At 37.7% G+C, this 25,124-nt stretch overlaps 1 protein-coding gene across 3 annotated transcripts in view; it reads right to left on the bottom strand.

Moving 5' to 3' along the window:
• Positions 1-25,124, bottom strand: part of GRM5 (glutamate metabotropic receptor 5) — a 283,179-nt gene that overhangs the window by 5,575 nt on the left and 252,480 nt on the right. Inside the window, exons 9-11 of one of the 3 annotated variants that reach the window (XM_048076446.2) lie at positions 24,029-24,968; positions 9,874-9,969; positions 8,164-8,325 (exon numbers count right to left, since the gene is read on the bottom strand). In XM_048076446.2, the coding sequence (XP_047932403.1) occupies positions 8,164-8,325; positions 9,874-9,969; positions 24,029-24,968 (1,198 nt within the window). The remainder of the gene's footprint in view (positions 1-8,163; positions 8,326-9,873; positions 9,970-24,028; positions 24,969-25,124) is intronic. The other 2 variants (XM_013178154.3, XM_013178155.3) reach the window with 2 other exon arrangements.

The following is a 25,124-nucleotide window of genomic DNA, read 5'->3' as shown; positions in this document are numbered from 1 at the left end:
AAAATGAGTCCACTTAGGGTCACTTCTCTTCAGATCCCATCATGATCTGTTTTTCATCAAAGTTGCTTATTTTTCTGCTCTTCCTGCTTAAAGCAACATCTCACAGAGCAAAGCCAGCTATGGTGCTTATAAAAACACACTACACAATAATTCCTTTCCTTTTACTTGATCCTTAGACCGAAGAGCTATTGCTTATGTATACTTTAACCTATAGATTTTGGGATTAAGAAAGACCGTTAGCAATATTTCTTAGCTGAAACAGACAATGACTCTGAAATGATGTCAACAGGGAAAACATAGTCTCCACATACAGATAAATGTGATTTATATATATGATGCAACAGAACTTTAAACAATTCACTTCGGTTTCTAGAACATTTGGTACAGCAATTTAGGATTTTTGGAAATATGAGCAAATTGGAGACCCTGTTGAAGTGTCACAAATTTGTTGTTCGTTTATTTGCTTTTTTAGCTTGAAATAGATATACTCAGACACGATAGCCTGCAGTGAAACAGTTTGCAAGACACACAGTTTACTAAACACAAATGACTTTATACCAGCTTTCATGTGGAGGCACTATCAGTATAATAACTCTTCCAGGCATCTAAGAAAAAGGTTGTGTGCTGAGAGTAAACAAAATCTTCTTGTAGGTTCACATCCACGATTACATTATATGGAATTACTATGGGTCATGTAACACAACATATGCCAACAGCTTTTCCCTTCAAAAGCAGCATGACAAAGTCCAGCAGACAAACACAATGTAAACCAGGGGATATTTTAAGACAGGCTAGACTGGGAGATAATCTGTATGAGTATGTAAGGGGTCACCCTTCTTTTGCAGTCCTCACTAGGCTGTTCTCTGGAACTTGTAAACAACTATTATGCACCTACCTCCAAAATGCCAGATAGAACATTTGATGGTTTGCAGCTTGCTTTTACAATACACCCTTTGCTGTACCTCAATCAGAGCAAGCAGGAAAAGCAAAATCTAACCTGTAGCACTAGTCACTTCAACTCTTTGCATCTCTGTGGATGTGATTCTGAGCTGAACAGGAGCTTGTGCTAATGTCTTTCAGAGAGAAACCATTGCCTCTGAGGATTGTGTGATTCTCTCGTTAGCACAGATACCCAGCAGGTGCACAGAGCCATTTGAGAGCCCTGACTCCTTGGTCATGCTGGGTCCTGAGCTCACTGATAGTTCAGTGCCAGCAGCAGGACCCAAATTTAGGTACTTCGGGAGGCAAACTCTTGCCGCTATTTCTATTATGATGATGATGATGGGACTTCCTCCCAACTTGTGCCGAATTTGAGCTGGACCAGGAGACTGTGTCACCCGGCACTCTTAATCTTGATCTAACAGTATGAGAGCCTAGTTCCAGTCCTGGGTGTCCTACCTGAGGTCTCTTAACTCCTGATGAGCGCAGAGCTCAGAGGAGTTTGTGACAGATCTGCCCGCCACAGGGACAATATAAATTCTATTAACACGGAAAATTTACCGATACAGATAGAAAAACTTGCCCAAAGAAAGCTGTGCTTTGTCTGTACACCACTTACCCCAAGCACAGTACTCTAGCGTACCTCCATGGTTGACACTGGCTCAGTAAGAAGTTCAAACCCTATGGATATAAGTGTGTAACTAAACACTAACAGCACGTACACATTTTCAGTTGAATGAAGATCAGATTGTAAAAGGCTGTGAAGGTACCATATTACTCCCTCCCTGGTCAGGAGACATTTATTAAGGAGGACATGTGATATAAGGTTGAGGAGCCTGAGGAATGAAAAAGGATGAAATCTGGGGATGCATCCAGCTAGCAGTTAAATATTCAGTGGAACAGCTGTTACCAGCCCCCTAAATCCCAGTTTGATTTTGGGTCAGTCTTGACTGATGCACTCACTTACGGGCTCTGTGCTGTGCCCAAATATAATTATGCCATATGTGTGGTCCTAATGGAGATCCTGGGGCCCTAAAGGAGACCCAGAGGCTGTTTGATATAAATGTCATTAAAATTTTTGTGGTTAAAGGCCCTGTGGTTAAAATTCCAGTAGTTTGCCCAGCAATAATTGGGAGTATAAATGTATCATCCCATTTATCATGTTGCACCTACTTACTACAAAATCAACACTTGACTGAGATGTGCAATCACTTATCATCTGTATGAAAGCAACAACATTTGTTTTCCGGAGGTATGAGGCTGGGTTAGGGGTAAATTTCAGGGGTGGAATTTTAAGATCTTGCTTTAAATGTATACTGTTACTCCGTCAAGTTAACTGAAAACCACCACAATGCACACAACTTAGAGAAATAAAGATACAGCAAGGACATAGATTGCAATATCTCCTAATGTAATATCACAACCAATTGTTTACATTTATTATGACCAGCTGTTCCATATCCCTTTGAATGACTGGAAATTTTAGGTCAGTTAATTATTTAGAGTTTTCTTGCAAACAGATTTTGGCTCTCTCAGTTAAGAACAACAGAATTACACTTTTGTGCTCCCTAATAATTCTACTAAGTCCATCTGAATACAGGTTATGTTTCTTTACTCTGCTCTGCCCTTTCCACTGGCACAATCCACTGACTGGAGCAGAGCAACGTACAGGTCATGTCTGGAGATGAGCAAACTCCAATTAGTGACATAATTTCCAAACCAAAATGTTAGCAAGATATATATATATACATATAATAAAGTCTTTTGCATGGCATATTTTTTTCATTGCTTTCACTATAGGTTAATTATGCTCAGTTTTATGTACAATAAGGATTTCCTCAGAACCAGTCACACTAATTATTTTTTCTGTCTCTTTACTAAAAGCTGCTTCGACTTTGATAGCTAGTTTTCTTCCCAGTCTTCTAGATATAACATAATATGTACAAGAAATGAAAGTGGTATAAATGAGAGAGCTTTTGAAGTCTCTGATATTTCAAATATTTTCCCTATAGCTGTCCACTTCCTAACAGAAAAACAATTAGTACTGTTTCTTATTTATATATTCTCTTACTTAAAATTTTTAGAGTCATATAAGTTTTGTCTTTAGGACTTTGCTCTGTATTCATAAGGTGTATTAACTGCTTTTCATCTACTTAGGCGGTAGGAAAAAAAATCCCTTCCATTACATATCTTTTTTATTTATTTTTTCCTTTTCTTTTAACATCCAAAATAAATCACTTTTCCCTGGTTTTGGTTGATATAGCAGTTTTGTTTCAGATTTTTTGCTCTGTGTTATGATTCTCTATGAAACAGTGCATAGCTCTGCCACCAGGGTTTCTTTAGCCAGCTGCCATTAAAGCAACTGTGATTTGTGAAGTCCTTCAAAATACAGAAGAAATGGAAATCAGGAAGTGGAACTGACAGTCACAGCAGCTAAAATCCCTTGTATTTTAGCAAGTGTGCCATTCTCATTAATCTCCTAAAGCTGCTAAAATTAATTCTGATGAAATGTGCCTAGTTACTAGCATTGGGAAAATTACTGAAACTATGTTTAGTTAGTTTTCAAGTTAAGCCATGTTTAACTTGAAAATAAGTCACTTATACTCGTTAATAAGTTTAAATGAAATAGTCTAAGTTTAAAATTATGGAATTTAATATTTTCTGAGAAAGCTTAGAATGCATATCTACATACTTAGTATTTATATTTAGAAGGGAAAACTGGTAGCAATGGACATGATTCTATGACTTTATGGTTCTATAATTCTATGACATGAAGGTGTTGGTACTCAATGAGTTCCTTGCCTCAGTCTTCACTGCCAGTCAGGCTTCCCATGTCTCTCATTTCCCTGAACCTCTAAGCGAGGGCTGGGGAAGCAAAGTCCCTCCCACTGTAAGCGAAGATCAGGTTCGAGACCACCTGATGAAGGTGAACAAGTACGAGTCTATGGGGCCTGAGGTCATGCAACCCAGGGTCCTGAGGGAACTGGCTGGTGGAGTTGCAAAGCCTCTCTCCATCTTATTTGAAAAGGCATGGAAGTCAGGTGAAGTCCCCAGTGACTGGAAAAAGGTAAACATTGCTCCCATGTTATAAGGGGTAGAAAGAAGGACCTGGGGAACAACAGATTAGTAATCCTCACCTTTGTGCCTGGGAAGATCATGGAATAGATCCTCCTGGAAGCAATGTCAAGGCACATGCAGGACAAGAAGGTGATCCAGCAGCCAACATAGCTTCATCAAGGGAAAATCATGCCTGACCAATCTAGTGGCCCTCTACAATGGAGTGACTTCATCAATTAACAAGGGAAGACTGACTGATATCATCTACCTGGATTTCTGTAAGGCTTTTGACATGGCCCCACATGACTTCCTGATCTCCAAACTGGAGAGAGAGAGAGATTTGAAAGGTGACCATTCAGTGGATAAAGAGTTGGCTTGAAGGTTGCACCCAGAAAGTGGTGGTCAATGGCTCTATGCCCAAGTGGAGGCTGGTGATGAGTGGTGTCCCTCAGGAGGCTGTCTTGGGACTGGTACTGCACCTTTATCAATGACATAGTGGGATCAAGTTCACCCTCATCAAATTTGCAGATGACACCAAGCCGAGTGGTGAGGTTGATACAACAGAAGGAAGGGATACCATCCAAAGGGACCTGGACAAGCTTGAGAAGTGGGCCCATGTAAACCTAATGAGGTTCAACAAGTCAAAGTGCAAGGTGCTGTACCTGGGTTGGGGCAATCCCAGCTGTGAGCACAGTCTAGAAGAACTCATTCAGAGCAGGATTTGGGGATTCTGGTAGATGAAAAGCATGACATGAGCCAACAGTGTGCGCTTGCAGCCCAGAAGGCCTCATCAAAAGCAGTGTGGCCAGCAGGGAGAGTTAGGGGATTGTCCCCCTCTACTCTACCCTTGTGAGGCCCTACTTGGAGTGCTGCATTCAGGTCTGGGGCCACCAGCACCAGAAGGATGTGGATCTGTTAGAACAGGTCCAGAGGAGGGCCACGAAGTTAATCAGAGGGCTGGAGCACCTCTCCTATGAAGAAAGGTTGAGAGAGCTGGGGCTGTTCAGCCTGAAGGAAAGAAGGCTCTGAGGTGACCTCATTGCAGCTTTTCAATATTTAAAGGAGTCTTATAAAAAAGATGGAGAGCAAACTTTTTCTTGGGTAGGCAGTGACAGGACAAGGGAGAATGCTTTTAAATGAAAAGAGGGGAGATTTAGACTAGAGGTTAGGAGGAAATTCTTCACACAGAGGGTGGTGAGGCACTGGCACATGTTGCCCAGAGAAGCTGTGGATGCCCCATCCCTGGAGGTGTTCAAGGCCAGGCTGGATGGGGCTTTGGGCAACCTGGTCTGGAGGGAGGTGTCCCTGCCCATGGCAGGGGGTTGGAACTGGGTGGTCTTTAAGGTCACTTCCAACCTGAGCCATTCTATGATTCTACTTTTCACCTGTGAAAACTGGAATACAAGGGGGATCGGTGGAGTTTAAAATAAAAAATTAAGAGAAGTTTTGTTCTCTATCATGTAAAAATATTAGTATCTGATTCCAGACTTGAAATGATAGAGCTGAAAAAAGAAGGTGGAAAAAAAATAAAGGGGACCTTTATGGTCAGTATGGAACCTCTGCTGACATGAATACAATAAGAAATAAAATTCTTTAATTTATAAGTCCAAGGGTGAAAGTTCATGTTTCAGAACATTCATTGGTCTACATTTTTTTTTAATTTGATTTTTTATTTTTTTTTAGCTAAATTTAGTAGCTAAGTTAGTGTCTACTTTAGTGGCTAAAGTAGAGCGTTGCTTTCCAACTTGAAGCAACATCTTATTTTTAAGAAGGTGATGATGAGTTACTGCTCCAACACTGTGCAGAGCAAGCCTGTTTATCAAGGACAGTCTTCTCCTGTGCTTAAGGGAGCCTCCTCCCTCCTTGCTCCTGGCTTTTCCACAGAAACAGCTGACAGTGGCAAGGAGGTATCACTCAATGATATAATTATTCTACCTGAAAAGGATTTGTGTGATATCTGTATATTTAATTAAAAACTTCTGATGAGGTGATCTGTGTGTGTGCCCACAACGTGTGCAAGTAGGGGTGCATGAGTGTGTTGTTTCTCTAGTCTTGCCAGTTGAGTCCACTCAGATCAACAGACATTTTGCTTGTAGTGACCCATGTTCTTCATCCCTCAGAGCATGCAAATGCATCGTAACACGCCAACAACACTGAAATTAACTAAGTAGTTGAAGAGGAGTGCTCCTCTAACCTTATACAAAGAATTGTGTAGTTTCTCTTGTGACTGCATGACAACCTGGATAACTGGCTGAAAGGATGCAGAACTGGAAGGTGGCTAAACTAGCTCAGTTCTACCACTGCAATGGTTTATTTTGTTGCCCTTTCTTTTATTTTAAATAGCTGTTTGTTCTGTGGAGATAAATAACAATGAAACACAAAAGAAGAATGATACAGGGAAAAAAAAATCATTTTGTCCTGTACTAAGTACCAGAAGTAAATGTCTTTTGCAATCACATTGTGAACAAACAAACAAAAAAGTGCTTTTCTGTTTACAAGGACAAGGACATTTACTAGTATTACTCCTTGAACTGTAATCAGACATTACCTCCTTTCCTCATGGAAGTCACAGCTGATATTTACAAGAATAGCTATAATCTAAGAGTATGAAAGAAACTAAAAAGTGAGGGATAGCTGGCAGACAGAACCTTTGCAATTGACCTCCCAGCACAGTCACCAGTGACAGCAATGTTAGCATCTGTTTCAGCAGCATGCCTGGTTGGAATGGGAAACGAAGTGTCTGGTGTCTGAATGAAACATTTCTCTTGTCATGACCTAAAATGCAAAAATGATTTCAATATCAAATACAACTTTTTCCCTCTCTTACTGAGAATTCATCTCAATTGTTAATCAAGGGAGTTAGTGCTGGGTTTTACTTCTCATCTGAAAAATGTCACTTCAAGCATCTCTGAGCACACCTCTGCTACACTGGAGCATCCTATCAACCAGATAGGGAGAGAAGAATGCCACTTCTTGAACTGTCAGTTCTGCTTCCAGATGCACACAGCTTTAAGATGTTTTCAACATTGCTTAGCTGACATGTTCTGTTATTAATTTCAGTGGACTTTACGATAATTTGCTAAAGGTATGAAACTGAAATGGGAAAAAATAGAAAACATCAGCTTAGCACTGACTGAAATTAGAAGCACAAGCAGTGCACAAGAAAAGCAAATTTAAAAAAAAAAAAAAGAAAAAGAAAAAGAAAGGGAAAAAATATAAAGGAAGAAAAAAAATTAAAAGGATTTAACACTCCTAGTTTTATACCCAGAAAAAAGGAAACAAGGATTGATTGGAATTCCATCCTCTGCAAAGCACACACGACTGGAGGAACTTCCAGTGTTCTGCATGCCTGATAAATAACTACAGGAACATTTATGTATATTGGCAAAACAATTACTACACTGAATTAAGCAGTTTCTTATTTGTTGTATTTAATCAAACCAAAAATGCAAATATGACAATGTCTTGATGCTTGCTTTGTGAAAGCCTCATAAAACACCCCATTCCATAATTGATTTTATCTGATATATGTGAATGATGCTTACTGGTGTTACAGAAGTAGTAATTCTGTTAATCATTAATTGCCTTTCAAAGCATACCCATTTACTAAGTTACGTCACTTTTCATCTTGAGGGAAAAAAAAAAAAAAAAGCTATTTGTAAGACATATTCAGGGATCATTAAGCCCCGATGTGAAAAATATCCACACTAGGTTTGGAACAAAAAAAATGATACTGCATGAGGGATTTGAGAACATGAGCTGAACAATCCTGTCCAGATGAAACTGCACAGACTTTTTTAGTCTAACTGGGACTTGGTCAGTGTCACGGGACATCTTCATTGCCATTACAATACAAGCAAGAATAGATGATGGGATCTTTTCATTTTCCATATGTGGTCAGATGCCTGTATCTGTCTTTTTCCATGTGCACTTCATCACAGTGATGTTCAGCACTGGTCTGGTACTTACTGAGACAGAAGATCTGCGCCTACTTTCCTTTCTGCAACATCTGTGCTCTCTCTGGGAGGTTCCTAGGCTACTCAGTGGCAACTTTACTGAGCTCACAAAATTTGACAGGACCACTGGCCAGGACACTATGGCTGGAGACAACAAAACACAGCCATCAAATGCAATTGCACTCTCTGTTAAGCAGCACATATTCTTAACTGTTTGAGTAGGTCTTGCAGCTGACAGTCTTGCTGTGGTACTATTAGACTGACACAGTTTCCAGTCTTTTTGCCTGTTAGGGCATCCTCTTTAACGGGAACCTCTTTCTCATCTCTACTTGACTCAGACCGATTACTCTCTGGAATGCAACCAGATTCTTCACTGTGAAGATATAAAATATAAAAAAGAAGTTTTTCAAGTGTTTATATATGGCCGGGAAAAACAAAGCTGAATACTGTACAATGAAATACAGTTGTTTGACATGTACATGTACTTTTCTGCTCTACAAAATTCTGTTATATAGCAACTCCAGGTAACTTTAAAAGGAAGAATAATTATCATCAAAGACAATGCAATGTAGGAAAAAAAAATAAAAATCTAGACATCACACAGACAAGAAACAGAATCCCGGCTGACAAAAAGTAACAGGGCTGTATACATTTGGTACACCACACAGTTATGAACGTTCCTGATGTTACTTAAATGGCAGGAATCCCCCAGGTGTGTGCTAAGTGGCATTATAGCTGATAGCCTTATGTACATGAGTGGATATAGTTGCACCCTAGGGGAACATAACACCGCGAGTGTTTCACTGAACACCCTCCTACAGTAATAAAATCCACCTGTGATGTAACACTTGGGGAAAATAAAGGTATAATTTGGCCAAACTGTGCTCAGTGGATGCATTTACAAAAACCTTGCAGGGGTTAATAAAGATCTTTTAATAAACAATAAAGCAAATGTTTCTAACTTGTAGCAAAATGCAACATACAGATAAAATGTTTATTAAGAGTATCATTTTTTGATACCCTTATTTAGGTTTACAGCCAGCAGTGACACAAGTAGTTTATTCATTTTTTTAATGGAGATGTCTGGAGAAATGGATTTTCTGTCCTATTGGAGAGTCTGACATTTGGAAATCTGACTGGACTCAAAATGAGATGGATAGTTGAAACCTCCAAATATTTCATAGAACTAAATTATGCAAAATATTCATTACAAAAACATAAAAATGTCCATATTAAAATGGCTCATCCCAGGAACAATTAAAAATGTAGTACATAATATTCATTAAAGTCATAACATTGATATATAACGTTATCCAACATGTCTAAAACAAAAAACAAATATTTAAATTAGATTAAATGGAGAAAGTTTTGAAAAATATGTTCTGAGCTCTATTTAAAATGTGTTTGAAACCTTTCCTTAGAACCACTGTACAACTTAGTACTTTTCCACAAGACATTTTGACTGGGAAGAACCAACATTTTCATTTTGAAAACATTTTCATCAACCTTGTTTTCTTTTTATGAGCGCTGCTGATTAGACAAATTATAGCCCCTAATATGTAGTGGGGCCACCATTCTAAAGTGGTTCTGGAGCTGCTGATGTTTGAATACTGTCTCTCTTTATCTGTCCTACTGGGTCAGGTGTGAAGTTTCTCCTCCCCAAAGCACTATATTATGACAACATCACACAGGACATGTGGTTCGCATCACTCAAATGAACACGGTGTAGGTTTTTTGCAGTCAGATGAAACACAGAAATCAGCAGTGGCCATGTGTTTTTTTTTAGATACTTTTTTTCCTAGACATACTATATGGGATGCACAGGAATTACAGAGAGGATCTGGGCTGGCATTGTCCCAGGGCTGTTCCTCTTGTTCACAGACATATCACACTGACCTAAGGCCACTTGCTTTTGGCTTACCTGGTCATTGTAGCTCTCCCACCATTCCCCATACTCCCTTTTGGGGTGAAACACTCTATTTCCGACTTGTGCGGGGCCAGTCTCCTGCCTTTGTACCTAATAAATCACGACAACAACAGGAGCAAACAGAAAGAAGTGATTGTGTGCTCAGCTTTCTGTGACAGCTGCTGTGCAAAGGGCCATGCACATGAATGTTACTGTGGCGGTGGTGAAATATAGTGCAAAGCAGCTGTGGGAGCGGTAGAATAGCTCCCCAGACCTGTGCTAAAGCAAACAGGGCTATGCAGGAGAGGTGCTCACCATTTATCCACATATATGCATATTGGAAGAGCTAAAAAATTCTACAGAATAAATAACACAGTAACCTTTTGTCTATAACAATTTTTGGAGTTAGACCAGCATGTGAAGGCCAGTAGTTTAAGCCAAACAACACAAATTAAGGAGCAGTGAGAAATTAACTGGTGGCCACATTCTCAATTTTAACTTATTCTCTTTCTCTGATACTCCATGTCTGTAACACTTGTCTTCTTCCTCTGCTTGCCAAAGCAAGCACCAGTGTGGTTGACTGCTTGGCTAAATTTTGGGTGGGATCACATTTCATGTCACAAAAGGGCCTTTAACTCTCCATTTGCAATAAAAGGAGGCTAGATGACTTTTAATACTTAGATATGAAGTCAAGTGTAAACAATACCAATGCTAGAACCCAGTGCAGTACTATGAATGCCTTAAATACCATACCTTGAACTTGGATTAAAAAAAAAAATAAAATACTTGGATAAACAATTTAATACTTGAGGATTTAATTAATCCCTGAATAAGATACCAAGATAAGATCTGGTCATCATTTACTCTCTGAGCACTTAAATGGGATAAGAATATTGCAGAGATCTTATGCTGGCTGTCTTCCCAGTGGTGATTTTCATCTTAATTGTGCAAATTTCTGTGCTATGTGTTGAAATATCTAGTCAAATGCTTTAATAAAATTTAGGCAAAATGCGTGCAGCAGATCACTTCTCAAAAAGTTGTTTGTGATATTTCATTCCCACATGCTATAAGCTTCATCATGGGTATTTAACAAAATTCTGTGGGAAGAAGTCAGTTTAGTTTAACACTGCTAACATGACAGAATAAATGGATTATTTATTGCTTGTCCATTAACCTGATCTAGATAACAAAAGGTACCTTGAAGACAACAATCCTGAAAAAGAGAAATATCTTGAGTGAACACAAAGTCTTAACTTTGGATGCAATTATAGTAGATCATCAGGGGTAGTGCATATTGCATAAATAACTGAGGAAGCAGCTTAGTGAACCTGAGAGTGAACTGGAGACAGTAAAGTGAGATGTGCTCAGTGCAGAGAAGTCCTTTCATTTACAAATTATAACCTTACTGAAAGAAGGAACAACAGGAGCTTTGCAGACTGGCTACCAAGGGTTTTAAGTCAATCCACAGGGTGGTATGTGCAGTGCTCCCAAATAGGTATCAAGCTCACGCAGGACACATACATAGTAAATGGAAGTTGATTCCTAGAGCAGAGGAAAAAGCGGACGGGCTTAGAGAGCAGAAAAATTCACTGAAAATACAAAGGAAGTCAAACTGCATCATACAAATTCAATTGAGGTAACAAGAGAGAAAGAGCAAAGAGAAAAGAATGTGTGAAAACTTCATAGGAAAGGAAGGAGATAAAGATGGTGTGAAGGTTAGATGTCAAAGAAGATAGAGTTTAGGAAGAGCAGGAAGAAAACACAGTTACATTTAGACCTGTTAAGCAAAAGAGATGCTTTGTGCTCAAACAGACAGAAGGAGGAAAAGGCATGACTAAGAAAAGGGATTTGGAGAACCTAAATGCTCACAATAAGCAGAATTCTAAAAAAGTAGCCAACTGAGGGAAGAAGAGGTAAGTCCTTGGTAATCCATTCTGAAACAAAACCCTGGTTGAGATGCTTGTGAAACAGATAAAAAAATATCCCATTCCCCAGTCACCACCATAAATTTCACTGCCGTGCAAGTCAGCAGAATGGTTCTCAGAGAGATTGCTATGAATGTCTCAAGTTTTGCTATTCACTCAAGAGCAAATTAATCAACAGAAGAAATATGTTCTCACAGACTGCCCTGAAGTAACTGTTTCATGACAATTCAGTGCTCAAAACTCATATAATTATGAAAGCAGTGACCAAGCTCTAATCAACCTTCCTACTGTGGGAAGTGCGTCTCTGGAAAGAGATACCAGAGGTTCTGCATAAAAAGGGTTTTCAGCATTGAAAACAGATAAAGGTCATAATATGTCCCAGAATGTCTTGTATCAGAAAAATGTCAAGGTAGTTTGTCCCCCTCTTGGTTGTTAAAACAAATAACTTTAAATTATTTAATATGAGGAGATTAAAAAAGAAAACAAACAAAACAAAAACAAAAGCAAACAAACAAACAACAAAAACACCCTGAAACATTTTTTTGCAGTTGTCATATCAAATGCTGACACTAAAATGATTTTGTATTTCACCTGGCATATGAAGGAGGCATAAAACACTACAGTGTGAGCAGTGTTTGCGAGAATGGATTTCTTTTTTTAGGGTCAGTTCCAGGACTGTGTACTGGTTAGAAGAGAGAGAGGACTTTGTGTCTGTGCAAAAGAGCAGTTCAGGAGCAAATGCAGATAAATTCTGATGAAGGCTTTGAAAAGTTCTGCATTGGCCTTAGGGTCTTTTTTGTATTTTTTATGTTTGTTTGCTTGTTCGTTTGTTTCATCTGTGGGCATGGAGTTGCAAGTTGCTTCATTTTGTTGTTTTTCAATCTTATTTATTTATTTATTTATTTATTTATTTATTTATTTATTTATTTATTTATTTATTTATTTTTCACAGAGGTGAGTTGTCCTCAGAAGAAATGTTTAATGATGCACCCCAATATGATTTATGAGTGTCAATCAGTTACAAGAAAGTAGAGAATTAATTCCCAGTAATTCAATCACTGCAGTGCTTTGTCACCAAGCACTTTGGAAACCTACTCTGTCTTACAGAGCAGTGCTCTGCACTTTCCAGAAAGGATCAGGAGAGAGAATTAAACTCAGTCCTGGGCTGAGAGAAGCCACATCTGTATTGCCTGAGCTTTGGCAATACTCGATGCACATATTAGAAGGAAACACAAGTGTGACTGCTCGGATTTGAGGAACCATTACATCTTCTCCTTGCCACCTTCACTTTCCACCAAAACTCATCTTGTAGACCAAAATTAATGGATATTATGGGAAGTAAGGGTGGAATCAACATTCTGAGCGACACCAGTAGTCATCTATTGCAATGCTTTAGAAACCATGTTTAGATCTCTTGATGTGTCTCCCCCTACTTTTATATTTTTTATTTTTTCAGTGAAGGTGTGAGTCCCTGTATTAATGAGTGCTTTACATAGTCTTTGAATATGGACTATTTTAGACTTTTTTAGACTATGTCTTCACTTTAGAGACAGGTGTTGGCAACCAGTATATATATCCAGTATATATATATATATACATTGAATGAAGTGTTAAGCAAATTTAATTTGTTGTGTAGGAGATGGAGATCTATCATCAGTTCATATTTCAAATACAATCTCATAATGATATGGAGAAATTTATTTATTGAACACCAAATGTGTACTTGGCACTGTTTAGACCCAGAGGAAAAGAGTAGGTTTGGTCAACAGGATTTTTCTACTGCAAGGTAGGAGTAATGTGTTCATGAAATTGTACCTTGCAAGGGTGGAAAAAGTGACATTTCCATGGGAACATTTAACAAGACAGAGAAAGTAGAGCCAAATCTGATTGTAGGGCAAGGGCTAATCCTGTACTGGGGACAGAAGTTCATTATTGCACTTATTAATTCCTAAGGGTCTTGTTAATTATTATGATTACAGGTTTTGGTCTGAGATAATGAGTATGGTATAAGTGTCTAATACTTAAGTGTCTAATACTCAAGTGTCTAATACTCTTTCTGAATAATGCTTTTTCCCTTAAGTTAACAGTAATAAAAGCAGGTGATATCTATTATTTCAACCCCAAAACTCTGTTTTTCTCTATTTTGGAATGAAACTGAAGCAAGACTTTTTAAATCCCTGAAAAGGGAAATTAATAGAGGAGAGGAAAGGAAAGAAGAAGAGAGGAGAGGGGATTCAGAAAGCTTAATAGGGCATTGATGAAATATTTTCTCTTTGTTTTCCATCACTTTTACAAATTTTTTTTTCAGTGCACTTATGCCTGGTACTTGGACAGACAGCTGAATGTTACAAACCTGCCCACTTTTCCAGGATCAGTTATGTATGTCAAATCTTATGTACAAGTAGTATTTTTCACCTGCACTATTACTTGGCATTATTATTAAGAAACAACAAAGATCTTGCATTTCACAGCAGCAGAGTTAGGGCTGACCTTTAGACTAGATTAAAAAAAAAAATGTGTATGAAATTTTCATCATAAATGGGTAAAGGATGGACTGTGAAGGATATTTAGCATTGTTACTGTTTTGAACTGCAAACACACTGTTCTTGAAAAACCATTCTGCAAGGCGGGTCATGCTACTTTGATACTGTACCACATTGCACTGAACAATTTTAAAGAGGTCTAAGTTTATTATGGGCATTTTCCTATCTATATCATGAATAATTTTGTATGATTAAATATGACACTTTTTGATTCTTTCTTTTTAAAAAAAAATCAACATGGAAATATTATTTGCTTAATAGCACAATTTCAGCAAGCGAAATACGTTAAACAAAATGCATAATTAATTTATTTGTTTCAAGTGTAGCAGAATCTTTTTTCTTTTTCCCCCCCCTTTTTTTTTTTACAACTTATTCTAATTAAGCAATTGCTTATGTAATTGCAACTGGTGAATCAAGATGAGTTTTTTGACGGTGTGCTATACAAACAATTATAATGAATTAAGGAAAGAAGAGTAGTCCAATAATAAAATATTGCCAGTATGTTTATCTCCCTTCCTCCAGAAGGGATATTTCTGAGATGTTGGACAAAGAATTTTATAGGATTTCTGTACATTAGCATATTATTTACAGAAAACTTGTTGTTATCCTTAATGTATTCACTGCATTGAATTTCTGTCCTCCCTTTTGTGAGGTTTATGTAACTACAGATGCCATAGGAAGGTCTCATTACTTTATTCATTAATTCATTCTTCACGTTGAAAAAGAAAGATATACTTCATTTGCTCTGAAACACTGTAAATGTTAGAAAATTCTCTAGGTTTGTGAAGTAGATGGATGGGAACCCACTTTGCAGAGGCAAATATCACATTTTTTAAGATATTTTTAAAATTTGGTGACTTATAAGAAAGGTGTTTCTCTTTTCTGATGTTTTTTATCAATTCAATCCATTATGCTATCCTGTGTATTTCATATATTGACTAAAATATTGATATTTTCATATATATATTTCATATATTGATATTTTGATTTCTAATGTTTTGCGTCTTTTCTGGATGTTTATTAAATTTTGAACCTTTCCTTTTCTGCTACCACATTATTGAATTGTGAACTGAAAAAGGACTTTTCTCTCTCTCTCTCTCTCTTTTTTTTTTTTTGTAAATGTGTTGTTGTGTTGCAGTCCTCAGTTGTCAACATACTGGGTAAACATTTCAACATATAATCCTATAACCAAAACTATAGAGAAGTAAAATATAGCGTTTTTATATATTTTAGCAAACCCCTGGCTTGAATTTCAGTTACAGTTTTTAGAAAATATCTGTAATCAGAAACAGTTCTAAATCAGTTGATATTCCGTCTCCTCTACCTCTCTATGCCAAATTCCAGTATTCAAGTACAAATACCATATTTATAATTCATACAGGCATTTTCATATGGATAGATGTCTTGTTTGGACCTAGGCTAGAAGTCTTAGTCTTCTGTTTACCAAATTAAATATAATGACAGTTCATGTAAAAGTTTGCTCTGGAAAGAACCAGAAGTTCCTTTCGTAGAAAAACCTGTGTTCAGACCAGATGGTAGTGTGCAACAGAATTTATATCCTGCTTGCAAAATGGACATGAGACCATATGCATGGCTTGTCTCATACTCTTCAGTGTGAGTGACAAAGATAATATTGATACAGTATAGAGTGACATTTATTTGTCACCAGAATTTCAGGAGACAAGTTGGAAGATGAAACACAAAGCAAAATGTGTAGGCACTGCTGTTAAAAAATAGAAAACTCCTCAGCTCTTCCATCTTCACTGTTCCTTTTTTTTTTTTTTTTTTTTTTGTAGTACTAACGAGACTGCATTTTGCTGTCTAGAGCATATTTGTGCAAGAGTAGGCAGGGAACTGTTTATAATTTAATTTGAACAGTTCAGCTACAGTATTTGATTCAAAGTGATGGGGACACTGTCCTAATAATATAAATAATTCCAAAAATTAAGCTTGAATACTCAATGTGCTCAGTCAATGCAGCCAAACAATTTATATAAATCAATCAATATTTTAATTAAATTTAAGTTGTGTGGAAATTCAAAACAACAACACTAGCACTGCACACATATTAAAATTCATTGTAATCAGGGCAGTCAAGAATACCAATTCATTGTACAGAGGGAATGTTTTAGCAACAATTCATCAAAATCTTTCAGACCTAATTCCTCTCACTGAGTTTCATAAAATATTCTTCAATCATCTCACAATATTTGAAGTTTAATTAATCACAGCATCAAGCTTGTTCAAAAAGACACCAGGAGTATATGGAAAAAATGAAAGACTTAAACCATTCAGTAATCTCACAATCCAAGTTTTTGTAGCATATTAGATTAAAATATGTCAGAATGATTCATTTGGGAAATGATTCATTAATAAATGCAGACTAATCAGTCAAATGAATAATGACTTCCTCTAAAGAGTCAAAGATTTTTTCCTGTATGTCTCAAAATTCTCTTCTAGCAAGGCTCTGAAGCGACCAGCTAATACTTTGTAGTATCATTATGGTTAGATTTCATTTCTGAAATAATAACAATCCCCTTTGACCAGACCTCCAACTCACGTAAACTGATATGTTCTCTAATGACATTACATAATGTATGAAATTTATCTCCCAACTCCATACCATACATGAGTTAATTTAAATAATTTAATTTCTTTAAGAAATTATTTTCTTATTCTATAAAACTTCAGGATTTCAAATAACATTGACTTTTTTTTTTTTTTTCCGTTGAGATAAAACCAGAATCATAAAGGTCTTTTAGTGTATAGGTCTTTTAGACTCAGGCTGGAATCTCTCCTCTGCCATCATTTGGCGTTGAAAATCACTGCTCTCTTCACCAGGTTAGAAAATAACTCTCTGTCTTTTCTAATCAATGTTTGTTTTATTCAAGACAAAATGGTTCCACCAGGCTTCTGGAGGAAAACAATCCATCTTGACATAACTGGCAGGCTGCTGATACAGCTCTGTATAGGAGGTGATATGTCTGTCTTGATCTCAATATTGTGAGGTTACCACCTCTTCTATACTCTCTTACATACTTCTGTGAGAAAACCAGTGCAACTACCTGTAGAAAAGGCAGAACCAATTATTTATTTGTTATATGTTATTCCGTGGATAAGGAGCATTGTGTTTTTCTTGTTTTGCCAGGCAATGGACCTGATGAAGTGTTAGTGTATCATAAGACCACTCTGATCACCAAGAGTTTCTCAGCCCTTAACCCATAACCCATAATGCATGCCCTGACAAAGCCTGGTAAGTAAACAGTTTCTCAACTGAGTTTGGAGGAAAACTATAACATTCTTTCTATTATCATTCAAAATGTGTCAAAGCAATTGTTCATGTTGCATATAAATGAAGACAAAATTGGCATTTGTACTCTAAGAAATGTGTCTCCATAGAATATGCTGTGGCAGAAATTCATAATCAGTATCTTTCTCAATGAGCATGCACGTACTAAATGCCAGCCAGCTTCAGCGTTCAACAAAACTTCAACCCCTCCCTCCCCCTGCCCTAGCACATACACACAGTTTTTTATTTCCTACTCTGCTAAATCAGGTTTGTAGGTCTACTGTCTTTTTAACAGGTCTGAAAGCTCCATGTCAGATAACCATCCTGTTTTATCTCTCAGGAAGCTTATCTTATCCCCTGTGTTATAGGGAATTTGAATCTCTCACATTTATGTCAGAATTCCTCATTCTGGTATGTGTACACGTATTATTTATTACAACAGCATACAGTTTGATGATGGCCAGGGCTTCAATCCATCTACTTATTCATGGATGCGGCACTCCCAATCAAAATTCGACTTCTAGGCCGTGCAAACTGTATGGACTGTATCTTGGAGCTCCTTGGAAATTGCACATAACAGTGTCAGAGATTTATTCCAAGACTATTTGGCTGGAATCTCAATGCTTTCTCAAGGTTCTTTTCATAATAAAATGTTATAGTCAGACCTTTCAGAACTTTCTGTAACAGGTAAAATTAGTTCTCCGGTTAGTTCAAGCCTGAGATTTTCAGCCTTTTTTTTTTTTCTCCAGTGTTTTACATGAATTTTTATTAGTTTCAGATTTTTTTGAATGTTTGAATTTTTTCCTGTAGAAAAGAAGGTAGTGCTTTTGTTGTTGTTAGTGGTTTTTGTTTGTTTGTTTTATTTTATTTTGAGAAATTTTGATTCAGGCTTCTGAAAAGGTCATTTCAAGATTTTGGTGCTGAGATAAGACATGCTGCTGTATGACATAGTACTTTAACTGCAATACTTTTAAACCATGGATGGCAGCTTCTAGGTGGATCCAAGCACAGTTTTCTTATTTTGTGGATCAAAATATCTCATTTGAATTGTCACAAAACAGATATAGACAGACATAAGAGGCAAAAAGAGAGAGAATAGATAGAAGAGAGATGGGGAAAAAAAATAGTCACTCCTGGCAGAAAACAGAGTGCATAACGTAATGGTAGACACCTGTTCCCAAAATGCCTCATTATGGCACAGTCTGGGACATTCTGATGTAAATACTAATTATAGCAACTGGTGGTCCAAGGCTGAATCCAGTTCACTGGAAAAACCTACCTTTATCATCACTTTGTCCCCATAGGAGACAGGAAATGGCTGTCAACAGCATGTGCGCCTGAGAAGGTGAATGATACCTGTGCAAGGCAGGTATCATATTGGACCCTCACACTGTTGCCACTGTACCAAAATAATGCTTGAGAAAAAAAATGCCTCCGAATGACACCTAATTCTTTGCTGAAGTTGTGAATATCTTTGTCTAGGTCGAATAAGGAAAACCAAAATTAATAGTGATTTATATGAGTGTAGAAATTCTAGTGGTCCACCTGAGGGCGAGCACTGGTTACCAGAGCAAGGGGACCCCACTCCCAAATGAAAGATTTCAGTTCTATCACTTCTGCAGAGATGAAGAGAACAACACCCAGTTCTGCAATCACACACTGGAGTGACAAAATTCTTTACAGGGCAAGATAAGGCGTTAACATATAAGTGAGTAGTTTATTTGCTTTGACTACTAACATTTCTGTTCAATTATTTAGGAAATAATACCTCATGGACTAGTAATTCCATGTGGAAAGAAACATCACTGCCACAATGGGCTATTAATCTTTAATTTCAATGAAATCTGTAGATTGCTGGGGGTAGGTGTGTATGATAAGCTGCAGAAATAGCTGTGCATCTTTTCTGTTGTCTGGAGCTGTGCAGTTCACATGTGGATGGAGGAAGTATGCATAGTACAGGAAACATACAATGTATTTTGAATACGGCTAATGCTATCTGACATTCTGGTGACGATTCTTTTCTTTTGAGTGATCATATCTACCTGCCTGGATAACAGATCAGAAGTAATGCTCAGTCCTTTGCTTAAATTAACAGTCAGAAATAATAGAAGAAATCTGAGTGACACTGACACTGTCACAGGGAGAATGGTCAAGTGGCAATTAAAAAAAAAATCCTGCAGCACCTTAATTCATTTCTTCTGTCTCTCAATGTTACTGCAAAAAAATAAATAAAGGGGGAGGAACATGAATTAGGGCTCTAATCTTCAAGCAGAGAGCATTACCTTGGGATTACAGTGGTGTTTTCTAAACCTCTTCTTTCAGAGGTTCCCACTTCACTGCCTGAACAGCTTCACTCTCTGTGTCCAGGTCATGGCTTGATCTACAGAAGGATTCCAGGTTCCCCATCTTTCCCTTAACATGTTACAGGCTGGAGCAGTTCAGAATTTGATGCTCAAGTGACTGAGCAGCTCCTGAAGGTGTTTTGGAGACCTCGAGCAGAAGTTAAGGGCAGGAAACACTGTGTCATCCACAAACAATAGTGGGAGAATTCAAGAAGAGGGGCATGGGCTGCACCGTGAAGACTTTGGAGTAATTTGAAGGGCACAACAAAGAATATCGGTAAGATTAGAAAGAATGTCATGTGTGGGAGAGACAGAGTGTTTATGTGTGTTTTTAACACTTCACTGGTTTCTCAGAACTGGCAATTACCTACCTTAAAGGAAAGAAAACTTGCCTTTTTGCAGGTGGAGGGAGATGTGTGTGTGTTTAAAGGGACAGCATAAGCTTGGAAAATGAAAATTCTGTGGTGTGGGTCATTTAACAACATGTTCCTGAAGAAACAAACACCTACAGTGGTTAAACTGATGTGTGCAATTTAGGGCTAAAATATTAGAAATGTAAAAGGAGCACTGGAACATCTGCTTTATGTCCCAGGCCAAATTAATGTAACTGAGATCTTGTGGTGTGTAGCCCTTCCTAGAAATACCATAGTATCAGCTCTCATAGGAGTAATATACAGTCCTTATCTTACCAGGATATGGAGTTACTCGAATCAAGGGGAGGATGAGCCAGCCTGTATTTCAGACAAAGAGCTGTGTAGCATATGTGATAACAATTCCTGGGACCATAAGGTAAGATGGATTTTTTCTCAAATTATTTATAGTCTTCCTAGTCCCCATGAAATTGACTGATAACTGGAAGCAGGAAGTCCAGATGCTTCTCTGTACAGGTTATGTGGCTTTCACTCCAGCTATGTGGTGTTCAGGATGCTTCTTTGTGGTGTCACTTCTACTAATGTCCACTGTGGTAGCCTTGGTTTGAAATGATGGTAGAATATATTTTGCTGAGTACTGCTGATTCGTAATAGCCTACATGAAATAGTTTTTATTTCACTGGGTAAAGAACACTTTACCCTGCCCCTTTACAGACTTCGTTTGTGAAGATACATTCCAACACAAAGCCACAATTTGTCTAAGTTTCTTAACTGAAGAGCACCCCATGCAAAAAGTCTTTTAGTACTGTAACAGATGCATTGCTTTATTTAGGCAAAAACAGCCGTGTTATCTGTCATCTCGCAGCTGATGTAAGAGCTCTGAATGGAGCCTTGGCATTATCTGTTTGACAATGATTTGATGCAATACTACACTGCTATAAATTAGTGTCAAGAAGCAAAATGCTAATGATAGGGGCCCCTCTTTGTACTGGTGATTTAAATAGCATGTTTCTTTAAAATTCAACACTGACTCACTCTCTTTTAAATAACCCCCCTCTATGTTATTTAAATAATACGTAGCTCTACTACACATTTCCTTTGATTCTAAAAACTTCAGTGTTTACCTGAAAAACTATCCAAACAACCTTTTGAACACTGTGCTGAATAACACTGTGAAACATATTAATTTGTGTACTTAAAAAAAAAAAAATACTTGAATATTAGGAAAACAGTTGGACTCTAGTTGCTCATGCTCTACAGTGAGCAGAACTGAGGCTGAAAGTGGCTTTCTGCTCTTTCTTGGAGATGATATCAAGCATAGGTGAAGTCCTGAACAGCATTTAAAATTTTTTCAGTATATTTCAGGACTCTGTTTCATTTTCTTTCATGCAAGTAAAGAGGCTTTGATTAGAGAATTTCTCATAATTGATGGAATCAGTTTGCTTTTGGATTCCCAAATCCTTCAGGCACATAATGGCTAAGCACTGATAAACTCATTGGTACCATCATAGTTTAACCAGCTGAGGATTCAGACACATGCATTTAGAAGTGTCTCCTTTGTTGCAGTTTCACGTGTTGATGAGCACTGCTGATGGCATGAAAGCTTTTCTCCAAGTTTTAACTGAAACGTTCTAGTTTTTTTATATCTAGGTAAATATGCCAATATATCAACCTTGTGCTTCTTCATTCTTAAACACATACATCAGACACACTCAATGCTCTTCAGGACTGAAGTCATTTCCAAGACGGTGCTAATGAAAAAGAAATCACTACCAATTACAATCTATTATGTTTTACTAATAACTCTCTACTACAAGTATTATCTACACATTGAAGCATATAAAGAAATGGAAACAGAGTCCTCAAAAAGAAGAAAATACATGTTGTCTTTAAGGGTATTTAACAGCAAGTTACATTCCTTACTCATCAGAATAAAACAAAGATTTTAGAGTGATATCTTTTAAAACTGAGTCTTAATAGATGACAAACAAATCCTTCCCAAGCCTAAGATCTTCCCATCATCTAAAACTTCATCTTGCCCAGGATAAAAAAGTTGTGAGATGGCAAACAAGCTCTGCAGATAAAGTGAGGGAAAATAGAAACGATCCCAAAGAGCAAGAAGGCCCTCCTGTTGAGGATATATTATGAAGAATGTCTCTTTCAGCCAGGTTATAGGACTTCTGGCCTGAATTTCTCAGGTCATTCATGTGTACAAAAAGAGGCTGTAGAGAGGGGTAACCATCACTTAAGCTGGTACAGAATTTATCATTTTGAAACAGCACCTTAATCTGCACCTGGAAATGAACTGGAAGATAACACTATTTACAGATCATAAGCATTAAATATCTTGTAAAAAACTGATCATTTCTGTACCAATTAAAAGTCACTGAAAGAGAATCATGAGTAATGTTCTGGCAGAAACAAATCATCATTTGGCATAATCTGCCCTCTGGGTGTTAATATTAAAATCCTCCCTTGGGTCTAAACTGTGGTTCACACAAAAATTGAAGCATAAATTTCCCTTGTTCCATGACAAGTCCCATTATGAAAAATGGCACATCTGGAAACATTCATATTATCAATCCTAAAATCCATGTGTATTTTACTGAGGAAGGAAATACAGCTACCTGTCACTTCTAGGCAAGATATATATGGTTGAGGAATGACAAGACAGTTTTCCTGCTCTGTCATTCATATAGGCCGAATTCCTAGTTTAAGTTAACAATTAAATAACTCCAAATCATCCCTATACCACCCATATCAAAAGTGAAAGGAATAAAAAGATGAAAATGAACCACCAGGATAGTTACACTCCAGTGTATTATGTCTATGAGGCTATACAATATTTCCACTCAAGAATTCTCCTTTTTCTTTGGTGTTCACTCAATGCAGTTTATATACACTGAACATACAAGCTGTCTTCATGACCACTGAATTCAGATAATTTCTTGCGAAGAAACAAAGAAATATCTGTCAGGGGAATATCTGGTTAATGTCAGGAAGGGTAGCAAGAGTGGGGCCTGTGAACTTCTGAATTTGATGGAGTTAGGAAAATGAGTATAGAAAAAGGTATCAAGATAGATAAAGAAGAGAAGATAGGTAAGGACAAAAAGAAAAGTCAGCAAGAGATGGTAGAAGAAAGGAAAATCAAGGGAATAGGAAAGTAAAGGCATAACAGAAGAGTCATACGAAACAAATCCTCAGATGCCTGAGAGTAGCTCACGATGCCACTTGTGTTGACTACTCCACCTTGATTGTGTAGCATTAGCAGCAACCCTATTGTTTTCCTGCTGTGACTAGAGGAAAAATACCGTGCTATGCAATTCATTCAAGTGAAAGAGATTGCAAATGAGTGCTTAAGGACAAGGCAATTAGTTATATTCTCTCTTTTTTTTTTTTTTTTTTTTTCTAGCTCCTAAGATCTTGTTTCCTTCCCTGCAACAAGTGTACAGTTGATACAGACCATGTTTCCATCAATGTAATTGTTTGCCCATTGCTCTCTGTCCAGCTTTTGTACAGCGTTTTGACTAAATCAGACCTTGGAGCTGTTACAGATGTGGGAGAGAGGTCTTGTTCTTCTCCCAGTGCAGAGGCAAACATAATTAATATATCTCCCTTTGTCTTTTCACTATTTGTATTATTAATTAAATCTCAGAAGAACATAATTAATTCCCCACACTCACACAGTAGCAAACTTTACCTAAGGGTTTCACCAGATGATCCCCTTCTTTTCCACAGGTTCACCAGGCTGCTTGACCGGCTTGCAGCCGAAGATGACTTTCCATCCCCTACGTGCATGCGGACCACAGTTGATGTGGTGAACGCGCTGCGTACGTTCCTTTCAGGCTTAGCAAGGATGATATAGACCTTGGGCACAAACATACAGCCAAGGGCCACCGTGGCACTCAGACTCACTGAGAAACACATGGTGATAATCTTGTAGTTGCTTCCAAAATATATTGGCACAAAAGCCAGCCAAATGATGCAGGTGGTATACATTGTAAAGGCAATATACTTTGCTTCGTTGAAATTAGCTGGGACATTTCTTGTCTTAAATGCATAAAAGGTGCAACTCAAAATTAATAATCCATTATATCCAAGGGGAGTTACAACACCCAAGTTGGTGGTGTTACAAATCAGGTAGACCTCTCGGATGCTTGGGTAATCATGCATTATATCAGGTGGCTCCATTATAAAGAGGGCAACAATTATGCCTAATTGTATACATATCAAAATAAATGCAATAACCAGTTGGGCACAGGCACTCATGAACCTAGGTTTCTTTGTACAAATTTTCTTCTTGCTGCCAGCCAGGATTCTTGCAATGCGGTTGGTCTTAGTTACTAGAGCAGAATAACTCATAGCTGGGGAGAGACCTATGCCAATTCGTTGAAGATAACAGTAAATCTGTTGAGGTTTTGCGATGAGACAGAAAGTGCACAAGTAACCCAAGCAGATGCCAGCTAGAATGATATAGCAAAGTTCTCGGCTGGATGACTTGACCACTGGAGTATCACGGTACATTATGAATATAGCTGTAACAAACAAGGTGGCCAGCAGACCCAGGCATGCAAAAACAACTGCTGCAATTGGTTCAGGATCACCCCATCTGAGATACTGGACTGGGATGAGGTCACAACCTACAGAAAAGAAAAAGAAAAGAAAAAAAAAAGAAGGTAAATTGAGGTGTGTAGGTCTGAGATTCTTTAATGATAAAGCTACATATTCTTCTGATATTTTTATTCTTTTTCTCGTTCAGGAATTTGCCTTTCTAATAAAAGTAGGCTAAGATTTTG

The sequence above is a fragment of the Anser cygnoides genome, chromosome 1, assembly GCF_040182565.1.
Source record: "Anser cygnoides isolate HZ-2024a breed goose chromosome 1, Taihu_goose_T2T_genome, whole genome shotgun sequence".
Classification (NCBI taxonomy): Eukaryota; Metazoa; Chordata; class Aves; order Anseriformes; family Anatidae; genus Anser; species Anser cygnoides.
This window is presented reverse-complemented; position numbering and strand designations above follow the sequence as displayed.